This window comes from Phaseolus vulgaris, chromosome 2 (assembly GCF_000499845.2).
Source record: "Phaseolus vulgaris cultivar G19833 chromosome 2, P. vulgaris v2.0, whole genome shotgun sequence".
NCBI lineage: Eukaryota > Viridiplantae > Streptophyta > Magnoliopsida > Fabales > Fabaceae > Phaseolus > Phaseolus vulgaris.
This window is the reverse complement of record NC_023758.2, coordinates 12,513,685-12,533,274: the sequence shown is the minus strand read 5'-3', so window position 1 is coordinate 12,533,274 and position 19,590 is coordinate 12,513,685. Positions and strand designations below refer to the sequence as shown.

Genomic DNA, 19,590 nt, shown 5'->3' with positions numbered 1-19,590 from the left:
CATTATTATAAACTTATATAGTATAATATTCATTGTAATTTTGTATAAACATTAAAATTGAGTCACCAAATAGTTTTAGAATAAATTATTTATATATATAGATATAAATAGCATATGTTTTATAATAAAAGAACACAAATTTGAAAAAAAAAAATCTGAACCAAATATACAATCAATTATTCAATTTAATTTAATTTTAATTAAATAAAAAATTTAATCAAATTAAATAATATTTTACAATTCAATATTTTAATTATTATTATTAGGTTTAATACGAATTAGCCAAAAATGAATTTATGCCCTCACTTTTCATTTTACTTAATATGGTTTCCATTTGAAAAAAAAAACTCAATTATATCCTTTGAGTTAGCTAAGAGAGTGATGATTTGATAGATGGAAATTGCCACATGGCATAGACGTATCAATCTGTTTTTATCTAATAAATGAATAAAATGTTTTAAAAAGTAATTTGAATATGAAATAAACATACTACAATGTAATAAATTGTATTGACTTAATAATCTATATTTTATTTATTAAATATTAAATTATATATATTAAAGGATAAATTATTATATTTTAAAAATGGTAAATAATATTATTATTTTTATTTTTTAATTAATAACTAAAAGTAAATTATTATATTATATATATATATGTAGCCGTTAAATATAAATAAAAATTTATTTATATTTATTAAAAAATAAATTATATATATTATAGAGTGAATGCCATTATTTTAAAAAATATAAGTTATTTAGTTATTTTAGAATAAAGAGAAGTTATTCAAATTATTTATTTTATTAAATAAACAAATAAATTATTTTTTATTTATGAAAGAATAAATCATCTCAAAATTGTTTACTTTTGATAAGAACAAATATTATCATTATTATTATAATTGTAATTATTTAAATAAAAAATGTATTATTAAATTATAGAAAGATGTTTATTATAAGTAATTATAAAAATAAATAATTTTTAAAATTTTATTGTAAATAAATTTTTTATTATTACATATTTTATTTTATTCTAAGTATTTATTTGAATTTTAAAAAGTAATTATTTGAAGAAAAAAATTCCTAAAAATTTATATACATAAAATTGACATCCTCTTTGTATATTATTATATATTATAATAATAATAATAGTTTTTTTTTTTACGAAAGTTTTCATGTTATGTAGCATTATACAACTTGACATGTCAGCTAGACTGACATCTCAAGTAACAACAATCATTTATCATCACATGAAAATGTATTATTAAAAAAAGAAAGAAAATACAAAAATATTGGAGGATTAGACCAAAACTCATATGTTAACAAAAACGAAACATAGGTAGACTATACATATTCATAAAGAATTCTAAAAACAGACTGGACAGAAGTCTATTATACCAGTGAAATGATTCTCTATGAATAAATCCTAAAGTAGCCAACTTATCAGCACACGCATTCCCTTCACGAAAAATATGATAAACCCTGAACCTGATTTTCCCACAGTAATTAAGACAAGTATTTCATCGATTACGAAACATCCACAGAACATTAGTCATAATAGTAAATGCAGTACATACCAAGGCAGAATCACATTCAAGCCAGACTTTAGTAAGGCTCATCTTTTGAGCTTCCTCCATAGCATGTATAACTTCATAAAACTCAACAACCATAGCAGTTTAAACTTCAAGAAACGCAAAGAAAGCACCAATAAATTCTTCCATACTCCCGCGGAAAATTCCTCCACAAGTAGCAAGACTCGGATACCCCTAGCAGCCCCATCAGTATTAATTTTAACCCACCCTAGTGAAGGAAACTCTCATCTAACAGGAAGAGAACAAAGAATTTTACCACTATGAGTATTAATACCAAAAAACTTAATCATGTTCATATCCAACATATCATTCTTCATTGAAACTTTAGACGAATTTCCCACTAGACAAGTTAAATCTTTAATTATCGAAATAGCTTTAGAAACCTTAATATTATCCTGAAATCGAACATAATTCCTCATATGCCATATCATCTAAATAGAAAAAGTTATCACAACAAGCTTAATCAATTTAACCAAATGACTACCATCACTCTTAATTAAAGAAAGAAAGTCATCCTTATTAGATAAATGAGAAGTAAGAAAAAACTGTCGAATCCAACTCCAAATATGCAAAGCATTAAAACATTCAAAAATAAATGTTGAATAGATTTCTCATGTTTTTCACAAAGCGTACACATAGAACATATATGAAACCTTTATTCTGAATATGTTGATCCATAGGAAGCCGCCCATGAAAAACTTTCCAGAGTACTAGAGTTTTGGAAGGCGAAATAGATGAAGACCAAATGAATTTACCCCAACCACAGGGAACTCCTGGTTCCAAGAAAAAAGTCATAGTTGATTTAAGAGTAAAACGACCAGACTTATCTAGAATCCAATTAGGAATATCTTGTTCCTCCTTAACCATGATATGATTAAAGATAAGGGAATATTCAAATCACAACCTGTCCAAAACTGAGAGATTGTATTCGAAATGCTAGCACCATCAAATAACCCTGCAATATTTGCTAAAAAAGTAGTAGAACACCATTTATCATTATAGAAATTAATAAAAGAACATGTACCAACAGTCCAAGAAGTATAATCAAGTATAGTAAAATAAAACTGCTTAATCCAGGCCAAAGAGAGGATAATCTATAAACCATTCTAAACTCGTATTTTGATTTAAGAACCCTGACTTTCAAGAGCAAAGACCAAGGTTTGTTGCTATACACAAAGTTCCAAGCAAGTTTAAGAAGATATGTATTATTTTCATGACGAAGATTAATAATCTTCAAACCTCCATTCTCAAGAGGAGAACAAATCGTATCCCAATTCACTGTGCTTGTGCCTTTTTTCAGAATATCACCAGTCCAATATAAAAGTTCGACACCACTTCTCAACTTGGTTAAGAAGTGAAATAAACCATTTATACATATTAAAGCTATAAGCTAGAAATCCAGTAATCACCACCAACTGAATTCAACACATCATGCTAAGAGATTTACCTTTCTAAGATGCTAGCTTCAATTTGACTTTATCAGTCAAAGGTTGAAGAAATCGACACTTTGGAGCACCAATAAAGATAGACACTCCTAAATAATTGAAAGGCAAACAACCATGACTACAAGAAAGAATACGTTGAATTTTGGTAACAAATCTTGCATAATTATCCATGGTGAAAAAACTACTTTTGGAGTTATTAACATATTAACCAGAAAAACCACCATATGTTTTAAGAAAAATACTCAAACTTCTAAGAGACTAAATACCCCCTACAGAAAACAAATATGTTATCAGCATATAAAATATGAGAGGGAGTGAGATAACCTTGCGGACTAGCCATATGTAAAATTTTCTTATCATTCACAAGCTTAAAGATACCTCTACTAAGAACTTTCTCTACAAGACAGAAAAGTAAAGGAGACAAAGGATCACCTTGTCTGACACCTCTATTACAAGGAAAAAAAACCCCACCAAACTGCCATTTATTCTGTTCGAAAGCATAGCTGAACGGAGAATTGTACTAATCCAACCGACAAACGAGGGGTGAAAACCAAAGCGTGTCAAAACTAATAAAACTTCCAACTCAGAGTGTCAAAGGATTTATGAATATCAACTTTGTAAGCCACATTACCTCCTCTAACCTTTTTAGAAAGCATGTTAATAGCTCCAGAAGCAATACACATGCAATCCTGAATCTTTATACCCTGCACAAACCCATATTGATTAGGAGAAATGATTACAGCAGCCACAAGTGCAAGCCTATCCGCCAGTATCTTGAAAATAATCTTCAATTTGAAATTAGCAACAACAATTGGTCTGTAATCTTTAATGGTCAACATCATGAATCTTAGGAATAAGAGATACCACATTATTGTTCATTTTAGGGAGAACCCAATTTTGTTTAAAAAAATTGTTGAACAACATTGCAAACACCTGTCCCAATAATGTCCCAACAAGAATGATAGAAAACACCACCAAAACCATCAGGACCAGGAGCACTATTACCATGAAGATTAAAAACAACAGTCTTGATTTTCAAAAAATCAGGACATTTAATCAACATCATAGGAAAATAGCTCAGGAATATAACAACTAATAAAATCCTCCATATTTCTTGTGTCTGGAACATTAGAAATAAACTCAACATAATTTTTTTATAATAGTCCAAAATATGATCCTTAATGAGTTTAGGATCCTCAATAACCTTATTATTAATCCGTAGACGATGAATCTCACTATAATTATTTCTCCTTTTGACCATAGCATGGAAAAAACTAGTATTTCGATCTCCATCTTTGAACCATAACATCTTAGCCCTTTCTTTCCAAAAGAAATATTGACAATGAAGAGCATGATCAAGCTCTTCCTTAGCAATCTTTTCTAGACAGAGAAGCCCATCAATATCAGACAAACTAGCAGTCTCTCATTTTTGTTAAATACTAAGGAGGAGACCCTGCTTAAGAAGAAGTGCATTGTGAACATTACCAAAATGATTTTTATTCCAGTCTCGGAGCTCAATTTTCAACCTTTTTAACTTATGTTGCAAAATAAACATAGGACAACCAACAACCTTATTAGTACAAGAATCATGAATAAGCTTCAAATATAAAGTTTCCTGAAGCCACATAGAAAAGAAATGAAAATTGCTAACCTTCCTCAAAGAATTACTAGCAAAACTAGCAAGAATAGGGGAATGATCATAACAATTTTTAACAATAACCTGGTAAGTACAAGAATCTCATTCATCCAGACACACTCCATTACATAAAGCCCTATCTAGTCTTCTATGAATTCTATGCAACCCTCTCCTTCCATTACACAAAGTATAATAAGATCCAGTAAAAGGCATACAAGAAAAACCATTAGTATTAATCCAATCAAGGAATTCATTACAAGAAACCTGATTAGGAGCCACTCCTCCTTTACAGTCATCCGCCGAGAGCATAACATTAAAATCTTCCAGAATACACCAAAGTCCTGTGAAGGAACTAAGATCCCTCTACAAAAACTGTCTAGCCATGTATGTGTTAGCACCATAAACACCTGCAAAGCTAAAACATTTATCATGTAGAGGACAAGTTACAAAAATAAATTGATCATTGACCAAGAAATTTTGGACAAGATTAGGAACCGACAAACACCAAAGCTTAGCAACTTTATTAACAATAAGAGACGTAGCCACCAAATGCATATTAACATATTTGAAAAGGACGTTGAAAGCATCAGTGTACGATATCATAGGTTCAGCAAGAAAAACCAAGAGGGGTTTATGTAGTTTAAGTAAACTAATAAACATTTCCAAAGTTTTGTGGTTTCCCAGTCCTCTAACATTCCAGAAAAATGAAGAGACCTTCATTGCGACGTTGTAGAGAGAACTACCTTAGCAGTTTTTTTGGATTTACCAGTCCTCTTAGGTGGTCTCCATAGTTTTCTTTTAGTGCAAACTATTTCCTCCCAATATCACTAGCATACTCCTCTATCTCATTAGGATTAACCCAAAATTTTGAAACAACATATGTAGTTTCCAAACCATCAAGAGAGGAAAAGTGATTTTGCAGGACCAACGATAATGCTTTAACATCCCCAAGAGATTTAGCCTTCCGAGAAGAGGTATAAGGCAACGGAGACGGTACATTCACAATAATAGAGACCTTCACATATGACCATCAATTGGAATATTAATTGGTGCTTTAGAATCTATTGGTGATTTAGCCCTCCAAGGAGAGGTAGGACGCAACAGAGATGGTACAACCACAAAAGTAGAGACCTCCACATGATGATCATCAATAGGAGTCGTAACTGAGTCTAAGCCTTTGCCTTGCATAATAGCAGGCGAATTCCTTAGCATCCCCGGTTATGGGAAATTCGAAGTCGGAGTGGGCAACCCCTGCCTTGACGGGGACCTATCATGATCTGATGCATCCTCAAAAGGAGGCATATCTGCAAAATCATCCTCCACTCCACCTGTTTTCTCATAAGCAAGGTGACCCAAGAATGACCCTACATTAGTCCCGCCAGGAGCATCAATGTTCAATTTATCAGTGAAGCCTTCCACGAGCTTCGGTTGCGGATCTTTCTTCTGATACTCTTTACGTTGTTTAGGAATCGCGGTCCTCCCCTATTCCCGTTCATCAGAAGTTGCCTTCTGAGAAGGTTTATGTTGAGGCCCAGGAACACGACCCTGATCATGAATCACCCGACACTTAGCAAGCTCATGCCCAATCATCTTACAGTGAAAGAAAAATGGAGGGAGCCATTCATATTCCACACCAGCTACAAAAGCAAAGTCTGGACGTTCAACCAAGAGGTAATCGGGAAGAGGGGACAACAAATCAATATCCATCAACACTCTAGCAAACATACCCCTATTCTTTCTCATAGCATGGTCATCCAAAGACAAAGTAGTATCACGACCTCTGATGATGGAAAATATCGCCCTTGGTCTCCAATACTCCAAAGGCAAATTGTAGATTCTAACCCAAACCTGAGTTTTGGTACTCTTCATGGTAGTTGGAATAAAGTCTTTTATCCAGACAAACAATCTCAAGAAACCATGGGATAACTTCAAGGAACCCATCATGAGGGCCCATCACATGTCTTCTAAAGAAGCGAACTCAAACTCATAGAAACCCTTCGCAAAAGGAATTGTTTTCTACGATCCAAGAGCCTTCCACACCGGCTGCAACTTTTTAGTTAAATTAAGGTTTGTGAGAGGTTTATCCCCCTTAGATAAAATAATTCGCCCATGAAGATGGATCTTGCAATCCTCAAGAGCAGCCAAAAATCTACCTCATCAATCTGGACAACAATTATGTCTCCTTTAATACAAGGAGCAGGCAGCTAGAATAAAGGAATGTCACATTTATTTCTCAAAGCCTGAGCAAATGTCTTCCTTTGGCCTAGAATAGCAAATGATTTCTTACTATGAGACATTTCTCGATCCATTAAACAAGCCCATGGGATGAGGAAACCCGTAGAGCCCTCCGTTATACTCAAAGGCTAACAAGCTACCGACCAGCCGACGTCAGCCGCTACCGTCCCACTAGCCACACCACCTAAAAATCTTGACTTTACCACAAATGTTGATAAAAATAAGGACTTTTCCACAAATTTTGATAAAAATCTTGACTTTACCACAAATTTTGATAAATATCTTGACTTTACCACAAAAGCCTTCGGAGAAGAGAGAACAAAGTAAAAATCTTATCTCCAAAGAGATTCCAATATTCTTTAAATAATAATAATAGTTATAATTATAATTATTATTATTATTGCTATTAATGGAAAACATTGTACCTCCTATTTTTTATTTGTATTATATATATATATATATATATATATTTCTATTTATTAAAATAAATTATAAATTTCTATTATTATAAACTTGTGTATGTTCATATTTTTTAAATATAATAATAAATTTTATTTTTATCATAAAATTTATATTGATCGAACATCAACATAATAATTATATATAAATTAAAATATTATAATATAAATTTATATTTTATTTTAATAAATATAATAATGATAAAAATAGAAAATATTAATTTATGTTTATTTTAATAAATATACATTGTAATAAAGTTTTAAATTATAATTTGTTTTAATAAATATAAATATGGTAATGAAAAAAATAAGACACTTAAGTAGTAGGCATGTCTTGAAAGGCCACCAATCGACCTTCACAGACGTCCTTGTTGGCGTCGAAGTCACCATTGTAGGGTGGTCCGTTGTACAACACGTACTTCTGTCAGGCGACCTAGTTGAAGCTTTCATTGCACAAACCCAAAACATTGTCTTGGAATTTCTCAAGTTTTGCTTCAATCGATGACTTCTCGGTCTCCAAGGCCGCATACTTGGTCTTCAATTCCTCCAGCTCAACCTCCAGCCGATTCTCCACCTCAGCGACTTGGTTCTTCTCCCTCTCTTTGAGCTGAACACATCTCATGTTGCTCAGTTCCAGCTCAACATCAACTTTGGCCATCTTAGATTCAAAATACGATATTGCTTCAAGTGCCAACTTCAACGATTTGAGGCCACGACCAACTCATGTTCAAGGCGGGAGATCTCTTCAACAGTTTGTTGATTTGTTTGATCAGAAATAAGCCTCGTCATCACCAGAGATCGGGCTTGCATTTCGATCACCGTCGAGAAGAGGTACTGCCGAGAGGTCGAATTCAGTGTCTCCTCTTCAATCGACAACAAGCTAACTCACACTCCTTTGGAAAGTTGGAGGTTCCCACCAAGGATTGGAAGGGAACCTTCGACAGCACCAGCTGGAGAGAGTGAGCTCAATCGGATGGGAGAGGGTTGAGGTAGACGTCTTGGGGTGCCATGACGCGACTAAGTGGTGGTGGCTGACGACTTATATATGGACAAGAGTTTTCAGGTAGGGAGTCTTCTTGGTAGCTTATAAAAAATAGCGTAAACCTCTAAGTCCTCGACGCTTGAGGAAGAACGAGGCCATTGTTTGAACTGAGTGGGGGTCTTGGTCTAATAAAAAGGAAATTTGTACTAACCATTTTGATTAACGAAATACTCCACATCCTTCGACTCCACAAAAATCTTAAAGAACTTACCTTTGAATTTTGTGTATGAGGTGGTGTATGGGGCAAAAAGAACGTTTCTTGACCAACTGATAAGTGATAGCCAACTTACAGGGTTGGTCAGGTGAGAGGTATAGTAATGAAGGAACGTCTCGGAGGAGGGACGTAGACAACATGTCACAAACAAGCCGAAAGGCTTGAAAGGAAGCCCATGATTTGGGATGAAGCTGAGAGGGAGCAGCGTTGAGCACCCGAAGGACACCCATGGTAAACTCATCGAAGGGAAAGCAACGTGAAGTTTGGAGAAAAAGCAAGAATAGACAAACAAAAAAGGAGGTTCGAAAGTAGCCCGACCGATGCAAACATTATCGCTCGGATGACACGAATCTATAGCAAGGATGCCATCAACAACATTAGGTTTCAAAAGGCACACTTTGTCCACAAAAGAGGCAACTGAGGAAGAGTTCCAAAATTGGGAAAAATACCCAGTAACCTTAGGATCAACCTAATCGAACCCCATACGATGGGATGACTCCCTAACAAGGGGTTGATCGGTCGACAACCATGGCCTGATCGTTTGCCTTAACTGAGTTTATGTCTGACAATACAACCTCCCTAAGTTGGGAGGAACCTATGGTTTCACCCCACGAGTGATCAACTCTTGTAGAGCCGACAATGGGGGCAAGACTTGGATGACCCTGACTGACAGGGTCTTGGTTGAGGATGACTCGGACGAAGAGGATGATGAAGAAGAAAAGGACGAAGTGGAGTTAGAAGAGCTAGAAGGAGAAGACATGACTAATCTCTCGGAATGAAGGGAAAACACCTTGCCAGGTTGTAGGGTTTGAAAGTTGGAGCAAAGTATGGACAAATGGTGGGGGACCACTATTTATAGGTGTTGGGGGGAGGAACAGTAAAATGTCTCTTTGATCTCAACCATTAGATCGCTTTTGATCTAATGGTCCTCATTGCATCGTACAATTTCGCGTCCAAAAACTAAGTAATTATGAGGCACGTCTTGTCAAGGTTTTGGGCGTTGTCAACGTCACATCCCACCTAAAAAAGCGCAACAGTCACATCTAGACTCTTTAGGTTGAACCTCTCGAGCCTGGGGTAAGTGTATCGGTCGAAATCAGACGAATTTCGTAGACTTCGATACCAAGTTTGTGTCGATCAACATGCTCAAAGATATTAAAGATCAAAAGAAGATTCAAGAGTCTAAACAATAAGTAAGCATTAGGTAATATGTTCTTAATCAGGATCCAAACGTTAATCCGATCCAATAATAATAGACCCATGATAATCATATAAAAAGTTACAAGTTTTGTGAAAAAAGTACATTATTATCACGCCTTAAATGCACCGAGCATCGAATATCGAATAATTACTTAATCGTTGGAGCACCTTTTACAGATGTCCTCCCGACCGATAACCTACAAAGAAAAGAGGAGTTTGACCGAAGTGAAGGATCGGGGGCTGACCAAGATAAGGTGGAATTGCTGAACTGAGTGGGACCGATCGATCAGAGATAATAGGTAATAGTTCTTTCGGTCTCGTCTCATTCGAGAACATAAATAAAAAAGTGAAAAGTCGATTATGAACATAAATAAAAAAAAGTCGATTATGGGGGGAATTTGTTTAACCCAAAACGCAAAACACAATTGGGAGTTTGCTATGAGGGATCTGAATTCCCTCTTCCTACACTAAAGTGGTATTTTCGAGGAAGTAAAGTAGAGAAGGGACCATTTGGGATTTTTTGCTAAAACATATTATTCGGGAAAAAATAAATCAAAGTTATAATGACTTAAATTTGAACTTTTTTTCTAATTTGAAGGTTAGATGTGTGACTATAAAAGGGTACATACCTTGACTATATTTGACTTGAGTAAAAGTATAAGATTAATAATATATTTTTCTATAATTTTATACTTCTACAAGATGGTCTCCTACACTAATTGGTGTATTTTATTTATATAGTAAGTAATAAATATGTTTTACACTGAACAGTGAAAAGGAAAATGAGTAAGAAGACCAGGAGCGGAAGTGGCGCGCAACACTTCCCTCTTTCCACAATTATTTTTGTTTGAATGAATACAATTAATGGAACTTATCCTATTAAATTACCCTTCTTAATATATAAAGGAACATAAATGTTTTATGGTTAATTTTGTAAATAGAATTCAGACATAAAGAAGTGAAGCTTGAAATAAAAAACATAATTACTTAAAAGAAGAGGATGTGAAAAAGAGTGATTAGTTATTGTGTTTTGTCCCAGTGGTGCACGTGACCCTCTCTTTATCTCTCCAAACTCCAACAACATAGAATAGAAGGTAGTAGTAACAGAGCAGTGAGTGGAACCCAGTTTCCCCAAATCCAGATCTCATTTGCTTTCCATTCATGAGTCATCAATGTCTTCTTCCTCTATCTTGTTCATTTTCCTCTTCCTCTCCCTCCTCTTCAAACCCTCCAACACTCAAACATGCTCTTCCAACTCTAACACAAAAACAAACACAAACACAAACTCTCACCACTGTCCTCCCTTTTCCTCCAATCCCCCTTTTCCTTTCTCCTCCACACCAGGCTGTGGCCACCCATCCTTCCACCTAACCTGCTCCACCCCCCATTCTTTCATCTCCATCAACAACCTCTCCTTCTCCATACTCTCCTACAACTCCAACACCTCCTCCATAACCCTCTCCCCTCACCCACACCCTCACCCTCACCCAACCTCTTTTCCCAACTGCCCCTCCTTCCCCTCCATTCCAACCCGCCCCATAAACCTCTCTGCCACCCCCTTTCGCGTCTCAGCGGCCACATGCTCCCGCCTCTCCTTCCTCCGCCCCTGCTCTCCGCCTTCCCTCCCCAACTGCTCCCACTGCCCCTCCCAATGCCACCTCATCAAAACCCCCTCCCACCTCCTCCCTGACTGTAGATCCACCCACCACTCCCCTCAGTACTCAGACCCCCCCTGCCAAACCGACATCCTTGGCTTCCTCCAACAGTTACTCCAAACCGGAATCCAACTCGACTGGGACCAAACCAGTGACCCCTACTTCACCAACTGCACCCTCTGCCGCGCCAACAACGGCCTCTGCGGCTTCAACTCCTCCTCCCAGAACAACCCATTCCTCTGTTTCCGCTTCCGCTCCCAATCCACACTCTCCCCACCATGGATTCACAAATTCAAACCCAACAAAATGGCCCTTTTCAGCACCGTCATCGCCTTCACCTCCCTGCTTCTCCTAATCTCAGTTGCCACCGCCATCCTACGCTCCGCCAGGTCAAAGGCCTCCTCCGCCACGCAGCAAGACCCCACCACTCTCTTCCTCCACCACCACCGCTCCGCCAGCCTCCTACCTCCCGTCTTCACCTACGACGACCTCGCCGCCGCCACCCACAACTTCGATCCCAAGCGGAAAATCGGCGACGGCGGGTTCGGCTCTGTCTACCTCGCGCAGCTCCGCGACGGTCGCCTCGCGGCGGTGAAGTACCTCCACCGCCACCACTCCTCCGCCGCGTTCTCTACCAAGTCCTTCTGCAACGAGATCCTCATCCTCTCCTCGATTCACCACGTGAACCTTGTGAAGCTCCACGGTTACTGCAGCGACCCGAGGGGACTTCTCCTCATCTACGAGTACATCCCCAACGGAACCCTGGCGGAGCATTTGCACCACCGCAAAGGATCGCTGACGTGGCAAGTGAGGCTCGAAATCGCGTTACAAACGGCGTTAGCAATGGAGTATCTTCACTTCTCGGTGGTTCCGCCGGTTGTCCACAGAGATATAACGTCGTCGAATATTTTCGTGGAGAGAGATATGAGGATCAAGGTGGGAGATTTCGGGTTGTCGCGGCTTTTGGTGGTGCAGGATACGACGTCGTCTTCGAACGGGTTTGTTTGGACCGGCCCGCAAGGAACACCGGGATATCTGGACCCAGATTACCACCGGTCGTTCCGGTTGACGGAAAAGAGTGACGTGTACAGTTTCGGAGTTGTGTTGTTGGAGCTTATCTCGGGAATGAAAGCGGTGGACCAGAGTAGAGACAAGCGCGAAATGGCGCTTGCGGATTTGGTTGTTTCCAGGATCCAGATGGGACAGCTCCACCAAGTTCTGGATCCGGCTTTTAAACGCGCCGACAGTGACGGCGTGGCTGCCGTCGCGGAACTGGCGTTCCGATGCGTGGCGGCAGATAAGGACGACCGGCCGGACTCAAGGGAGGTGGTGGAGGAGCTGCGGCGGGTGCGGAGTCGGACGGTGGCGGCAAAGGAGTGAAAAAAAGAGTGTTCTTTATTATGGGGCCGTGTGCTCATGTGGAGTTTGACTGTGAAGTTGCACTTGTGTCGGACGGCAACGTTGACCTGACCCCACCCAAACCATGATGAGTTGTTTTTGGTTCAAGTTAATTTGTTATTATGACGAGGTTAATACTTAGAATTGAACGCACGCACGAGGGTTTTTATTTTTATTCTATTTTGTCTGTGGTTACGTTACGTCAATTCACCTCAATAGTCAACAATACAACTCACTTATTTTGTACTAACTCACATCCTAAATACTATAACTCTCTTGCAAACTACATTTCTTCAACATTTTTACTTCTCTTTTTGGTTTCCAATTATTAAAGATTTGTTGTGGAATAAAGTGAGGGCGTGGATTTTTTTAAAGTGGTTGCTGTTTGGAATGCTTTCACCAAGATTGGTGTGGAAGTTCTACATTGGTCAGGTTGGGTTAAAAAGTCTTCTAAAGAAGCTTTTTGACGACGACGTCAACTTCAAAATCACTACTCACCACCATCTTTCTCTCCCGTCATTAGCGTTTCCAAATTAGACGGTTCATGGCACCCGCCATGGCCCACACCTTTGTTTTTTCCTACAACCTTAATCAATGCCAAATTGCTTATTCGCCACCTCTGCACTCCGATCCAACATAACGTCACACACCAACTTCCAACCCTGTGCTTTCAAATCATTCGCAGACACTTACACACCCTAACAAAATTTACAACATCATTTGTTTTGAGAATAAAAATACAGCATTTGAGTTTCTTAATTTACGTCCAAACATACACGAATTTATGGTGGAAGGAAGCGTATGTTTTTTTATGAATTTTGTTGCACTTTATTTTGTATACCATTTTACCCAATGAAGTATTGGATTTTGAAATGGTGAATATACACATACAAAAGAACCGGTCACGATTTGGTTCTATGATTATTCCCTCAATTAAAGTAACGACTCTCCAAAGAGGTGGCTTTCTCGCTCGCAATTTTTTCTTCTGGCTTGTTAGCTAATTTGTATCCCCTCTCCTGAAAAAAAAAATGTCATTTAAATGCATAAAGGTTAAATTAAAATGCTCTGAAACCATAACTAGAATGCTTAAAGACAAAGCAGCACGTACTAGTAGACGCCACAAATAGGGGACCCCATCTCTCTTCTTGATTTGCTTCTCCAACACTTCGATTGCTGTGATTAATTTCATCATAATATAGTTAGAGATGATTCGTGGGTTTCAACGTCAGAGAAAAAGTTCGAGATTTTACCCTTCAACGCTTTCCCAGTATTCAGCAACATGTTGTACCAAACTTCATTGAATACGTCCACTTGTTCGTCAGATGCCCCAATGATCTTCAAAACAGTGTAATTGATATTTTGTTAAGTTGCAAAATCAAGAAAAGTGAGGCCACGGTACGTAAAAGTGGGTTATCGGGATCCAACCTTATAATCAGTGGCGTCAAAATCTGGATCAAGTAAATCCAGTCCATGTTTCTCGTCTCCTATTCCGTACGCATAAAGTGCTTCTGCAAGCTAAGTTAATACAAGAGAAATGGAGGTAAGGATTTCAATGAAGATAGAAAAGATTTAGTTAATGAGAACATTGTATAACCAACAACTGCAGTACAAAACTATGAAGCTGTATATGTAACCAAAGCAGTTATTTATTGCTTGGAAGTAATATGTTTGAACCACCAAGTATGAACATGATAAACTACTTTTAGGCCACAATCAATATATCTCTATTTTTTTCAACTCTCTGCAAAATGCAAACAGTGGATCAAACATGGGATGTGATGTCAAGAGGTAAATAGTTCAGCACTGCACTCCCGTGTTTGACTTGTACTTTTGTTAAAATGAGTGCAACAAAGCATGGTTATCGCGTTCCCCCGCAGAATAAAGAATTTGAGCTATGAACTAGACAACTATCTAAAGAGATTTTTATATGTTCATGGAAGCAGCTACTGAAGCATACCATCATTCCTCTCTTCATTATTTGTTGCTTCCCTTTAGTCATCCTCAAAAACCTACAGTAAGATAACATAAATCTATCACAATTCATGGAATGCAACATTGTATCTCAATTACTTTACGCAAAATATAACACTTCTACCTGTTTTTTAAGCCCTTTAGAAGATCTTCTGCTTTAGAAATTTCTCCAGACTTTGCCAAAGTCCACACTATCAAGACATCAAAGTGCCACTCTATATACCAGTTTTCCTGAACATTCAACATACATCCATGAAATGCACAAGAAACACAGAATGAATATCCTTGAACTGCACAAATGAGAAATTTTCTCAACAAGATACTTGAGCAAGTGCTAAAAGAACATCATCGCTAAAAAACTTACATTTAAAAACAAAAGGTTCATTTGATCTCATGTTTTATATGTTATGTACATTTCATCTTGCAAATTATAAATTTAGGGGCTTAAAAACAGTTTGACGACGTTACACACACATGCACTCTTGTACTACTTTCCATTCAGTTTTCTCTTGTATTTTCTTTTTCATTTAAAATGTAAACTGGAAGTGTCACCAGATTAATGCCAAATCTGGTGTAAGTTTTAATACATCGAAAGAGAATACAGTTTATTAACCTAACAAAAAGTGAACCAGAATACACAACTCAGATCAATATTTCCAATTGCATACTAAATTGTCATACAATATTACTTTTTTCCTTGATTCCATAGAACATGTGGGCTGTATCTTAACTTACTTGATTAGTTAGGCATTCTGAAAGCAACTTGAGGCGATCACCACAGATATCCAATTCACCACGTACACACAACCGCAAAAGCAGACCAGCAGCATTTAAGTAAACCTGTATTCCGAGAGATTAGAACTTATGACAAATGGAAAAAAAGCGAGAACCTACTGGTAAAGACAAAGCTTATGAAATCACATACCTCTGCCTTCATAGAATCATTTTTGTCTAGCTCCTTCCATATATAATTGTCATATATCTCTAAAACTCTTTGTCTCGGAGCATTACCCTCTAAGTAACAAATGGCCGCATGCCACCAATTGTGTGTCAACCTGAAAGAATGAAATTTCTTTAGCCGATTAATACAAAATTAGGCAAAACTATGATTAAACAAATAAAGTTCTTACATGAAAGATGAAGCAGAACACCATGATGACGAACATTCTTCCATGAACTTAACAGCTTCTCTAAAACAACACTTGTACTGAAGCACATGGCATAACTGCAGAACAAAATTCAATCAATTTACACTAATTTGGGACAAAAATATAATTTATGAAAATTTCTTGTTACAACATATTACTCAATTGACAGTATCATCTGTTCATAACTTGTGACTTCATCATGCCCAAACTAAATCTTGAGATAATTCCCTTATCAATGGTTAATTGCTCGATTTTTCTGTAAACCTCAACTTTCTTTTTGCATACGTAGCAGCAGAACAAGATTAAGCTTGTATTGCCAAGTAAGCAAAGAGAACAAGTGGAGATTTATTCAAAATCTTAATTGTTAAGTAAAAAACTTGAAAGATAGTAATAAGCACATCTACTCTAAGGTAAAGAGTGAATATCAACAATTACATTGACCTACAGCATGCTGTGACCAGATGTCTTGCTTATTGATCTCAAATCCCCTACTGGCAGCTTTCTCAGCATCCTCCATCCGCCCAAGCTCCAGCAAAGGGAACGCAAGCATGCCATATATATAGTTTTGTCCTTCATTTTGAGGTAGAACCTGTAAAACATAAAAGGACACGGTACTCACTTTTCATCAATAATAATAAGAAGCAGCAAACTACTCAAACCGTCCCTTAATTGACAAATAATACAAAGTTACATCCTATTTGGATGGCAAATATTACACATCAGGGTAGGATAAGGATGGACTAATTAAACAAATTATTTGATGTTCCTTATTCTGGTGTTTGATACTATTTTGATATTTGTATCATAAAATTACATTACAATAACAATTAAAAGCTAACAAGACTAATTTTTCCCTTAAAAGATGTCAAATCAATAGAGAATTTTGGGCTAAGAACTAGGTTGATTATATATTCCCATGGCTACCAAGAAACCAAATTTAGGCTGTGAAAGGCTTCTAAATCCCAGCTTAACCTGTCCAGGCAACCCAAAATAAAGGAAGCAAAAATAATGAAAGTAAATTCTGACTAACACTAAACTTTCCAATAATCTAATTTAGTGGGCTTCAGAGATGTACAAACCTTTTATTCCTCCAGTATATAAGTTAAAGAAGCATCCATTATCCATTATATTAACATTTTGCAACTTCTTTAAACAATATGCGTGATTCAAAAATATTATACTAATATAAATCTACCTCTCTATATGCAAATAAAACACTGATTTCCACAAATCAATTGTAGCAAAAATGAAACAGAAATGTTTTCTAGTTAGACGGAACCTGTTGAATAAGAGACAAAGAAAGACCAGGTAGACCCATGTAGAAGCATAAGACTTGTGCTCTCTTTAGGGAAACCAGATCTCTTGGGAACTCTTTTAGAAGCTTCAAAACAAAAACAAGCAACATTAATCAAGAGAGTTTGAATAGCAAATCGGATGAATACAAAAGCATTATGAAGGCAGATACATTTGGCGAACATTTCAGAAGTCTGAAGTGAACTCTCCTCTTCAGATAGAAGTTTCTTAGTAAACAATTAGCAAAAGGTCATCTAACAACCTTGTTTAAAATTCAGTTCCCACACATCTGAATAACTAAAGATCAAAGTGTCCTGTAAAAACATCAATTTTCAAAAGCCAACATTTAATTTGTATTCCCTTAACTTAATGCCTTCTAGGATATACTATTTTGTTCATGGTTCTTTCCTGTTCTCTAGTATACAAATCATGCAATTGATACCAAAGTATTCATCAGCTGTCACCACTATATCTGTAACTTGTAAGGTCACAGGCATATCTACTTCTACGCTTACATCCTTTCCCCATAAAACTCTAGAACAAACTCGAGTGTTAGGGTATCTTGATAAACACATCAGCTGTCTCAGACAGACATTGGCAACCAATGAAGGCGGACTCACACTACCTCCTCAGGTAGAGGTAGGAACATCATCCTGTAGTAATTCTTATCAATAAAATTTTCTACAAAACTTTCCTTTCAGCAATTTATATTTCAATCTGACGTTAACAAAGACCGAATTTTATGTACAAAGGATGAAAATCTCCAAGATGCATTTTAAGATATAAACAAGTAGCAGAGCAATGAACACAGCGAAATCGTATTCTTGAATATTGAGTAAATACTTGTACTTATTTTAGTCCTCCTCGAAAGTGACATCAGTTTAATCATCCAAAAGTATATAAACACACTAAAATTCAATGACAACTTTGGCATCAACTAGGTTTTCCAATTTTGTCATTTTACACCAAGTTGGTCCTCAAACTGATTACACTTGCATATCACTCAAATGGACCCACTGAGTCACTGACCTTGGAATGCATTTCAAGAGCAACATCGTCGTCTCTATCTTCGGATAGCAAATAACTGATGGCATCGAAAACAAGTTTCTCGTACAAGGTGGCATGATCCTGTAACAACAGAATTATAATAACGCATCAAAGGGGTTTTCTTTTTGGTGGAAAGAGTCAAAGAGACAAAAAAGAAGAAGCAGCAAATGAAAAGGTACAAGGCGGGACTCAGCGGCATGCAGACAAGTGAGAGCACGAGAAGAATCAGGCGAGTAAAGGAAATGTGCTGCCAAGATGTTGGCCAAGACACATTGATTGTCATGTGCCAGTGCTTCCAGAATCACAGACCTTTTTCTACCATAGATGAGAACCTTCATTGAAAGGAGACCCCCCCAATTTGAGTTTTGATATCAAAGAATTTCAATAATGACAAAAGTCAAAATAAAAAAAAATAAAAAAAAATCATACAGAGAGAGAGGGGGGTGATGTGAAATGTGTGACCTGATGGCAGTAGGAGTTGATGGCTGAAACGCAGGCCTGCGAAGAAGTAGCGACCTGGTATCCCCACATGTTCAATTTCACACTTTCTTCCATTGTTCACTTCTTTCCCCTCTATCTCTTTCTCTGTCTCTTTCTGATTTCTCAAGTCAAAAACATTGGTTAAGGTTTTCAGGTTTAATTAGGTAAGATATAAAGAAGAGTAGCCTGATAACGGACACAACTAGAGATCTTATCTGACAAATAACAAGAATAAGGTAGTATTAACTAACGTATAATTCCAAGGTTGTCTTATTTATCATTTCAACTCTCTTTTTTTACCATGTTAAAGTTGGGAATTGATAGAAGAAGTGGTTGGTTTGAGATGAATTTGAACCCTTTATATGAAATATAGAGAAATTAGGAAAATTTTCGTAACAGTTTGTAATTTGGGTGAGTTATTATTAAAATGGATAAAAAAAATATTATTTTGAATATCACATCTTCGTATTGAAATCGTGTAAAGCTGAAACAATTTTGTTTTGATGAAGATGAAGCAGTGTGAGACTGAACGACTTTGATTAATCAAAGTCTTGTAGGGTTAAGATGATTTTAATTAATATTTATTTGAAGTAGTGTGAGAGTGGACGATTTTGATTAATCAAAGTGATGTAAGATTAAGACGCTTTGATTAATATTTAATTGAGTCATGAGAGATAAAAATGATTAGTCACCTACAAATTTTTAAAGTAGTTTCGAAAATTTTAAACATTTGTTATGTTGAAAATTAATTGATAATAATAAGTACAAAAATATTTT

General features: G+C 36.6%; 2 protein-coding genes across 3 annotated transcripts; one reads left to right on the top strand and one right to left on the bottom strand.

Annotated features, from left to right (window-relative positions):
* The first annotated feature begins 10,744 nt into the window (after window positions 1-10,744).
* Window positions 10,745-13,160, top strand: LOC137810710 (LEAF RUST 10 DISEASE-RESISTANCE LOCUS RECEPTOR-LIKE PROTEIN KINASE-like 1.5). Its single transcript, XM_068612117.1, has one exon. It carries the CDS (start codon window positions 10,994-10,996, stop codon window positions 12,854-12,856), a length of 1,863 nt encoding a protein of 620 aa, XP_068468218.1. The 5' UTR covers window positions 10,745-10,993; the 3' UTR covers window positions 12,857-13,160.
* Window positions 13,161-13,573: 413 nt separating this feature from the next.
* On the bottom strand, window positions 13,574-19,324 carry LOC137810711 (uncharacterized). 2 transcript variants are annotated; one of them, XM_068612119.1, is made up of 14 exons: window positions 18,796-19,324; window positions 18,513-18,665; window positions 18,316-18,414; window positions 17,273-17,374; window positions 16,439-16,582; window positions 15,976-16,070; window positions 15,771-15,900; window positions 15,581-15,685; window positions 14,970-15,076; window positions 14,832-14,883; window positions 14,300-14,389; window positions 14,125-14,209; window positions 13,983-14,047; window positions 13,574-13,890 (listed from the first exon to the last, which is right to left on the bottom strand). In XM_068612119.1, exons 1-14 carry the CDS (start codon window positions 18,886-18,888, stop codon window positions 13,804-13,806), a joined length of 1,407 nt encoding a protein of 468 aa, XP_068468220.1. In that variant the 5' UTR covers window positions 18,889-19,324; the 3' UTR covers window positions 13,574-13,803. The 2 variants fall into 2 exon arrangements, with proteins under 2 accessions (XP_068468220.1, XP_068468219.1); XM_068612118.1 differs by having other exon boundaries at window positions 18,763-19,024.
* Window positions 19,325-19,590: the final 266 nt, after the last annotated feature.

Bases quoted from the DNA above. Each gene is read 5' to 3' on its own strand.
- LOC137810710 (XM_068612117.1), top strand. From the start codon at position 10,994: ATGTCTTCTTCCTCTATCTTGTTCATTTTCCTCTTCCTCTCCCTCCTC.
- LOC137810711 (XM_068612118.1), bottom strand. From the start codon at position 18,888: ATGGAAGAAAGTGTGAAATTGAACATGTGGGGATACCAGGTCGCTACT. The intron at 15,901-15,975 runs GTAAGAACTTTA...TCATTCTTTCAG, and splicing joins TGTTCTGCTTCATCTTTCAT to GTTGACACACAATTGGTGGC. The intron at 13,891-13,982 runs GTACGTGCTGCT...TTTTTTTTTCAG, and splicing joins CCTATTTGTGGCGTCTACTA to GAGAGGGGATACAAATTAGC.